General features: G+C 52.2%; 1 protein-coding gene across 1 annotated transcript in view; it reads left to right on the top strand.

Annotated features, from left to right (window-relative positions):
* The window catches only part of ENO2 (enolase 2 (gamma, neuronal)), a 30,645-nt gene extending 26,610 nt beyond the window's left edge, over nucleotides 1–4,035 (top strand). The window contains exons 6-12 of the mRNA XM_014957226.1: nucleotides 128–261; nucleotides 936–1,158; nucleotides 1,669–1,866; nucleotides 1,996–2,197; nucleotides 2,408–2,516; nucleotides 2,654–2,712; nucleotides 3,029–4,035. Of these exons, the coding sequence (XP_014812712.1) occupies nucleotides 128–261; nucleotides 936–1,158; nucleotides 1,669–1,866; nucleotides 1,996–2,197; nucleotides 2,408–2,516; nucleotides 2,654–2,712; nucleotides 3,029–3,098 (995 nt within the window). The 3' untranslated portion in view covers nucleotides 3,099–4,035. The remainder of the gene's footprint in view (nucleotides 1–127; nucleotides 262–935; nucleotides 1,159–1,668; nucleotides 1,867–1,995; nucleotides 2,198–2,407; nucleotides 2,517–2,653; nucleotides 2,713–3,028) is intronic.
* Nucleotides 4,036–8,959: the final 4,924 nt, after the last annotated feature.

Here is an 8,959-nt window from a genome sequence, read left to right as displayed (position 1 = left end):
ATTTTTATTTTTGGCCTGGGAAGTAAAGAACGTGGGAGGTTGCAGGGCTGGAGCTGAGGGCACTCTCAGAGCTGTGGTGAGCCCAAGGCTGGGCTTGAGAAGGCTAACTCCTTGGTTTTGCCCACAGCCAAGTTTGGTGCCAATGCCATCCTGGGAGTTTCACTGGCCGTGTGTAAGGCGGGAGCTGCAGAGAAGGATGTCCCCCTGTACCGGCACATTGCTGACCTGGCTGGCAACTCCGATCTCATCCTTCCTGTGCCAGTAAGACTCCTCCGTCCTTGACATCCACCTGCAGAAACCCCAAAAGAAACTTCAAAGGGTGTGTTGGGAGGTAGAGAAGGAAGGGATGTAGGACTGAAACATCAGCTGAGTGCACTGCACTCGTCAAGGAAACAAACCAAAGCCTGAGATTTCAATACAGAAAAGAGGGGTCTGGGGAGGATACGGCAGAGGTTCTGGTGGGGCCTGACTGAGGATCTCATTCTTAGCACAAGAATCAGAGGGCATCATGCGAACCCTCTAGGGCACAGTTCAAAGCAAGGGCACATGGGTCTTCACACCAAGGGTAGCTGCCCTGTGAAACTCCTTCACAAAAGGTGTTGTGGATGTTAAAATTTTCTCTGAGTCAAGGAGAAAGGTCCTGGAAGAGAGAGTGATGTAGCATTGCTGATAAATACATACAGATAAACACATAGAGCTCCAGAGTTCTCTGAGAGGGAAACAGATGGGGAAGTCTTCTTCAACCATTTCCATTGAGCCACTATTGGAAGGAAGACTCTGGGGTTATGTGGCTTTGGTCAGATGCGTTGTAGCTGATATGTTAGGTTAGCCTGTGGGATGTGGCATGAATGGGCATGGTGACTCATATGAGAACCTCCTCTAGGTGGTGCCAAGACCGGTTCCTTCAGCTCTGATTCTCTTATGGACTCTTCCAGGCTTTCAATGTGATCAATGGAGGTTCCCACGCAGGCAACAAACTGGCCATGCAGGAGTTCATGATCCTGCCTGTGGGAGCTGAAAGCTTCCGCGACGCTATGCGCATTGGGGCTGAAGTCTATCACAACCTCAAGAGCGTCATCAAAGAGAAGTATGGCAAAGATGCTACCAATGTGGGTGATGAGGGAGGCTTTGCCCCCAACATCCTGGAAAACAGTGAAGGTAAGAGCCTGCAGAGATGGGGAACCCCTGCCTGCAATGCTGTGGCTTCCTACATTTAGGTTAGGTTGACGGTTGGACAAGATGATCTTTAAGGTCCCTTCCAACCTAGAAGATTCTGTGATTTAGCTCACAGCTTTCTCCAAAGATTGGTTCAAAATATGATGTCTCAGTGTCATTGACCTCCTGTGTTAGGGAATGGTTTCTAAGCTCCTTCTCCTTGGTGTGGCCTTGATCTCTCACAGCCTCTCCATACAAACCTTTCACCTTTTCCAAGGCTTTTCCCCAACTTTTCACTGAGCTGTGGATTGCATTTTAATTCTTCCTCGTCATTTTGGACTATGGCCTCCACAGATCCCTGGCAAGTTTCTGTTGCGCTCTGCACTGCCTTCTACCTCTCCATCCCACCATCAGACTCTCAGGTTCTCAGGACCCTCCCAGGGGAAGTTCCCACTAAAAGTCAGAGCTCTCTGCCTGGGCTGACTCTCATGACTGTAACTTTCCTCCTCCCAGCTCTGGAGCTCCTCAAGGAAGCTATTGACAAGGCAGGATACACAGACAAGATTGTCATCGGTATGGACGTGGCAGCCTCCGAGTTCTACTGCGATGGCAAATATGACCTGGACTTCAAGTCCCCAGATGACCCAAGCCGCTACATTTCTGCGGATGAGCTGGGCGACCTCTACCAAAGCTTTGTACGTGATTATCCAGGTGAGCCGCTTTGCTTGGCAGTAGGGAACCAGCACTGGTGTTGCATAATTAGCAGGTACATCCTCTCTGCATTTTTTGGGGTGGGAAAGGAGGTGGCTTTCACTCACATCTCTTCTGTTGACTCTTCAGTGGTCTCCATCGAGGATCCCTTTGACCAAGATGACTGGGAGGCCTGGTCCAAGTTCACGGCCAATGTGGGGATTCAGATAGTGGGAGACGACCTGACGGTGACAAACCCCAAGCGCATCGAGCGAGCTGTTGAAGAGAAGGCCTGCAACTGCCTCCTGCTCAAAGTCAACCAGATCGGATCTGTCACGGAGGCCATCCAAGCGTAAGTCCAACCCACTGCCCTTGCTGTCATGTGAAAGGGTTGGTAACGAACAACAGCAGGGTGTCACGCTATCCACTGGATGAATAGACTTTTGTCTCTACCAGAGTGTAGGAGGCTGAGAGTGGGAGAAGAGGGTGCCTGGTTCTCACCCTGTGCAGGTGGTGGTTACAGGAGTGGGAGCCTAATGGCCATATTTCTCACTCCTTTCAGCTGCAAGCTGGCCCAGGAGAACGGCTGGGGTGTGATGGTGAGCCACCGATCTGGGGAGACCGAAGACACCTTCATTGCTGATCTGGTTGTAGGGCTGTGCACCGGGCAGGTAGGTGAGACCCAGGCCATGCATGGGCCTGGAGGAAAGCAAAGGGGTGTGAAGACAGAATGCCCTGCCCCATCATGGGGAACCGGTACAAGTCATAGCAGTGTCTTACAGTGTTTGTTTTGGGAAATGCTTTACAGATAAAGACGGGTGCTCCCTGCAGGTCTGAACGCCTGGCTAAATACAACCAGCTCATGAGGTAAGGGTCTCCAGGGATGGGAACGCCAGAAGAGAGAACGGGGGAGTGACTAACTGGGGTGGGAGAAGCTGGAAGCCCAAGGGTGGATGGGGCTCGTGGGGGAAATGTTATGAAGATGAGGTGCAGAGATGACAGCAGGATCCTGGGGAGATCTCTGGAGCAGACTCCCTCCCTCCTCCATGGCGGCAGCTGGCAGGAGCCGAGCTCCTCTGGCCCATGTCATCTCCCTGGTTGATGCACTGCCTCTTCGGTGCCCTGGTGCCCTCTGAGGCTCCCTCACAGCAGAGGCCTGACATGTGCTGTCTCTCTCCTGCAGGATTGAGGAAGAGCTTGGCGATGAAGCACGCTTTGCCGGACACAACTTCCGCAACCCAAGCGTTCTTTGAACCTTGTTCCCAGAGCACAGCCACCCTGCTGCTCTCTCTTTCCCACCTCACAGACTCTGAAGCCCCCCCTTCCCTCCACTGCTCCCTTTTTGGCTCTTTCTCCCCTCTCCGCCACCTGGTCCCCTCTCACCTCAAACCCCCTCCTCAAGTTCAGGTGTCCCCCGGCTAGTTGTACCCAGGTGAAGGACGAGAGAGAGGCCTACAGCCTGTCCCTTGCTTCGGGGGTCATAAGCATTTCTGGATCTAGGCATTGTGTGTCGTTTGGTTTGGTTTGGTTTGGTTTTTTTGTTGTGCAGGGCCGTGTCTGAGCCGCTCTGTTCACTCGGTGTCAGACCGGGGGGGGGCACGCTGCCTGCTGTGTGCCCCTCGCCCGCCGAAGCATGTGGGGTGAACATATGTGCGTGGGCTGGTGTGTTTGGACAAGTGTCCCCCCACCCTCTAGCTGTTGTTTGGACGGGTGTTCGCCAGCGTCTCGCTCTCGTTGTGCATGTGTGTAGGTGTACGTGTACCGGCCCGCGGCGTCCCTTGTTCCCCAGGCCTGTGATCTGCACCGAGCCGTGGTGGGGACCCCAGCGTCCCCTCTTCTTTCCACCCCGAGTGCTGTGCTGTGTTGGGCTGTGCTTGCCAGCAGCTTAGCGTTGACGTGCACCGCTGTCCCCTCACTGGGTGTGCGTGTGTGTGTGCGTGCGTGCTGTCTGTCTGTCTCTCGGGTCAGCACATAGTACCGTGGGGCGATATATTAAAACACATCCGTGAACGAACCCGCCCTCTCATTTGCTTCTCGTGACCTTCTTCTCTCCGTTTCCTTCCCTCTTGCACTCCTTCACCCTCTCCTCTGCCCGTAATGTCTGCTTCACCTTCTGGACAGCCCATGCTCAGCTGAGCAACAGACAAACTACAGACCCCTAAACTCGATTAAAATGTATTTCACACCTGAGTTGCCTGGCTTGGCCTAATGTTTCTCTCTACACACCAGTGTTTGGGAAATGGGGACATTTTGCCACCAAAGCAGGAGAGGCTGGAGTAGAAAGGTAACCAACACAAGCAGAGGGGACTGGAAGGAGAAAGAAAAGCCCCAAGGAACCCCCACCTCCTTCCCCAGCCTTGTCCCATGGGCAGACCGCTCCGACGGCCACCCAGCCGGGGAAATGCCAAAGGGGAAGGCAGGAGGGAGGGAGGGTGGGAATTGCCCCTGTCCTCTCCAGCAAACCCCCGCTGCATGAAGATCTGCTCTGCAGGGATTTTAACCATGCCCTCCGCTGATGTATGAAGACCTCAAGGGTGGGCCACACGTGGCCCAGCTGCCCACTGGACCCAAGTGACGGTGAACTGGAACTGCTAGTCTTTGGGAGAGAAAAAGCTGATCCTCCTCCCTTGGAAAGGGCTTTGCAGAGCAGTTGGATGGAGGGGTTGGTGGGATGTCAGCCTCCCTCAGCTCCATCTCGTTTCACAGGGGGCAACGCAGCAGTACTTGGGGAAGGCAGTCCGTGCTCCAGCTGGTGCCCCAGCAGGCTGGGTGCCACTAAACCCCAGCGTCTGCTCAACCAGGACAGACTCCATCAAAGGTGGGAGGTGCAACTGTAAGAAATCCAACCCAAGCTATGACGGAGAATAAATGATAAAACCACCACACCCAGTGTTACTGGTTCACATCAGAAGCCCTTCCACATGCTTGGGCACACTCAGGTCCTGCAAACCTCCTGCCCCACTTCACGACAGAAAGTTTCCAGACTGAGGCCACACCAGGACGAGTGAGGACAACGGTAAAAACTGAGGTTGCCCAGCAAGTCCCAAGCCCCCTTGGCTATGGCCTGATGCAGCCTAGAAAATGGAATTTATATAGAATCATAGAATCATCTAGGTTGGAAGGGGCCTTCAAGATCATCTAGTCAACCTAACTCTTGACAAAAAACCATCACTAAACCATGTCCCCCAGCACCGCGTGGAAAGACAACACATTAAACCATTGGCATTTCACTGCTGATTCTTTACCAAATAGCACAGAAAAAGGGAGGAAGTCCAAGAAGAGAAAACAAAGGCCCAGAAGAGAAAAGAGGGTGGGAGGGAGAACACGAGGCGAGAGACAGGATTGGTTTCTAGGGGATCGCCAGTGAATACAGAACAAATCTTGGTGACAATGAACAGCTTGTGTCCTTGCTGCGGGCCACCTCTCGCCCGTGCCCTCTGCAAAGCCTCCCCCGCAGCCTCTTGGGCCAGCAGTGCAGCAAAACTCCCCCCCAAACTCAATAGCCCCCCCCAAAACTTAGCCCCCAGAGGTGCTGGGGTGCCTCAATAGCCCCACCTAAAGACCAGCCCCACACCTCATGCCCATGGGGGAGCCAACCCCACGCAAACCCCAGAGGTGCTGGGGGACAGATGGAGAACCACCGCTGGCCACCATGCCAAGGATTGGCGACAAAGGAGGATGCTCCAGCAGCCGGGCGGTGGGGGACTGGCTGCCGGACGCCCACCCCTGGGGGAGGCAGCGGGGGACTGGTGCCACCAGCCTGGGCCTGGCAGCCCGGGCAAGGGACTGGGGACGAGGGGGATGGCTGCGGGCCAGTGGGGTCCCCGGGCAGGGGCCATGGCTGCCTCCCAGGAGCTGGAGTGCAGAGGCCAATGGGGGAATGCTCCATTTTCCCCATCCAGAGCCCCCCGCTCCCCTCCGGCGGCACCGGGGATGGGCACTATGGGTGCTCCCCTACAGCAGTCCCCCATGGTCACACCGCCTGCAAAAGCATGACACGGTTGGGTTGTTTTGGGGTCTTTTGGTGTTTTTTTGTTTGTTTGCTTGTTTTGGGGTTTTTTTTTGTGAAGGAAAGTGCATTTTGTGCGCCAGGTACAGGGAGTCTGCTGTTTTTTTGAGTTGCACCCCTAACTGCTGCTTCCCTTTGTTTTAGATGCTGGGAATTTTGCAAACGGTATGGTTACAGCTCAGGAAGCAGGGCAGGTTTTTTTTATGGAAATAAAAGTTTCTTAGCTTCCATATTCCCTAGGCCATTCCCCCTCCCCCATTTGTGCAAGGAAGGAAATTTAAGTACCCAAGGTAGTCTTGAGTTGCCTGTTTAAATGCAGCAGCACTGTTAGCAGCAGGGAACGGGTATATACATCCCTAGGTTGTGGGAAGAATTTGTTGGTGAAGAGTATTTGTTGGTTGGACTGGTTTTAACTCTCCTATCATCCTCTGTTTAGATGGTATTTTCCGAGCAATGTTGAGCTGTTAAAGGGGTAATTTAACACTAGCTCCTTCCTCCTTTCCCCCTGCCAGCACCTGAAGGCTGCAGAATTGTTCTTTCATTTCTAAATACGTGTGTGTGGCCATAAAGGAGCTGGAAGGGGAGATGCCACTGGCTTGTTGTAGAGTGCACAGGGAAGCCTTAATGATGAAGAATGACTGAATTTCTCTGGTATCTTTTTATCTCATCTCTCTCAAGAACGATGGGGTGGTATTCAACCTTGGGAAACCAACACCTTTTAACATAGGAGGACTCTTCTGCTTAACATCTGACAAGAGGTTGAAAAATTTGGGTGCTGGATAATTCCTGTAAGGTGCTGGCCACCCTATTCTAATGAAGAAGAGTATTAAGTTCTGTTGCTGGAAGGCTGAATGCAGACAGGTTGTCAGGAGGACATTATGAAGCTCACTCTCTGAATGAAGATCAGCTTACAAGGGCATTAAATGCCTCAGTGTGGAAGCAGCTGTATCTGTGTGCCAGGCCATGTATGGGGGAGATAAAACACCTCCATAAACGATGCAGGTGCCACAGTTTTGGGTAAACTGCATCTTCGGTGTCTCTGCTGGCACAGTGCACACCCTGCCGTGCCTCAGAAATCAGCCGTCCAGCTATGACACGCTGGCACATCCAGTGGACAACTGAACTGGGGAGATGAGTAAGATTACCACCCTTGGCCCTCACTTCTAGAAGCTGCCAGAGCAGCATGTGAATGAACCTCCATAATTAACACCTCCCTGAGCTGCAGCCCAGGCCCAATTGGCTTGATTAAATAAATGGTGAACTAAAGCAAGGTCATTGTTTCATTACCAGTCACCGAGCCACCTCGGCCATGGGGACAGCCATTGCTGGGAGACTGGTGAGACTGGGCATGGAGGTTTATAACCTTCTCGGTGTTTCATTTACCAACAAACACCAGTTCGCAGGTATTATTTGTCTGAGTTTGAGAGAGCAAGCCAGGAGAAACCATCCTGGGTGGCCCTGGATGGGTTCTGGCTTGGAGAAGGTTGTTCCCCACCCCTAGCACAGGCTAGAGGGCTTTCTTGATTATTCTTTTAAACAAGGAGACTACTAAGTGCTGTGTGTCTGCACTGTTGAAAACAGGACTCTGTGTATTTTTAGAGTTAGAATTTCATAGGAAGACTGAGCTGGGGAGGGATGTCTGGAGGTCTCCACACCAAACTCCTGCTCACAGCAGGGCTAGCCCCAGAGCTAGATCAGGCTGCTAAGGGCCTTGATCAGGTGTTTTCCAAACATTTCCAAGGGGGAAGTTCCCCCAGCCCCTTTGGGCACCTGTGCCAGTGCTGAGCCACCCTCAGGAAGGAGGTTTTCCCTTTATCTAGTCAGAATTTCCCTTGATGCAAATTTTGTGACCGTTTCACTGTGCTTCTGTCAGAAGAGCTTGGCTCTGACTTCTCTATACCCACCCCTCCCTCAAAAAAACCCAAAAGCTGAAGAGAGTAATTAGTTCCCCCCTAACCTTTCTCTTCTCTAGGCTGAAAGAATCAGCTCCTTCAGCCTCCTCTTGTATGCCATGGGCTCCCACACCTTAATTATCTCATTGCCACCCTCCAAGGACTCTGTCTGGATACCGTTTGTCCCCCAGGAGAACTGGAAAGCAGTGGGAAGATGCAGCTGGAGAGGCCTCACGAGGTGGTGTGTCCCTGCTCTGAAGGAGGACAAGTTGCACCCCAGCGAGCTTGGCATGTGCTTGCCGAGCCTCCTAGCTGGCTCAGGCTCCCCAAGTCATTCATCCATCCTGGAAAGATAGAGGTCATAATGCTGTGTCTCCTATCTGTCTGAGGTCTTCAACTTGTTGATTTCAAAGGTGAGATAATTTCATTTCCCATGTTCTGCTGTCCGTCCAACTTGGTCTCTGCACAAGCACACACGACCACGTGTATTTCTCTTGCCTGTTTTCCACTTGTGCTAACTGTCCTGGACCAGAACGAAGTGTGGTTTTACCTAGCAGAATTTCCTAGCAGGGAAAGGGAAACTCTTTGTCATCTTCAGGAAGGCTAACAGCACCCATGAGTTCCCTCCTCTCAGCCTTCTGGAAGCTTCCTGGTCACATCCTCCACAGCCTGTCCTCAGCCAGCCATGGACCCAGAAAAGGTCCTGACCAGCCACGCTTGTCTTCAATCACTCATTGTTTTTCATCCCACTGGCCAAGAACCTTGGCCTTTTCAATGAAAGATGCTGCTTTTTGTCAGCAAATAAGCCCTCGGGAGTCAGGAGCACACAAATACAAATTGTTCCCTTCCCCTCTGGTCCTGCTTCTCTTTTGAATCGCCTCAAATGTCTTTTCATAAACTAAGACCGCAGGCTTTACAGGAGACAGGCCACCCTCTGGATGGTTTCTTGAAGTATCGCTACACCTAGATATGATTTTCATAAGGCATTGGGGTGTCTGCCTCTTCTGTTATGGAAATAATAAGTGACACTAGAATCTTGATAATGAATGTTTGGTGAAGTCAAATTTTTGAACTCAAGCAACTGACCTGGTTATGGGAGATGACAACATGAAAGCCACTCCAGGCTTGACTTTGTGGTTAAATAAACTTTGTGTCACATGTTACTGATTCTGAAGACCCTGGGACTGAAGTGTCCAGCCTTCCCCTGCAGCTT

This window comes from Calidris pugnax, unplaced genomic scaffold (genome assembly GCF_001431845.1).
Source record: "Calidris pugnax isolate Ruff unplaced genomic scaffold, ASM143184v1 scaffold225, whole genome shotgun sequence".
Lineage (NCBI taxonomy): Eukaryota > Metazoa > Chordata > Aves > Charadriiformes > Scolopacidae > Calidris > Calidris pugnax.
Note: the sequence above shows the minus strand (reverse complement) of the source record. Positions and strands in the feature narration are given on the sequence as shown.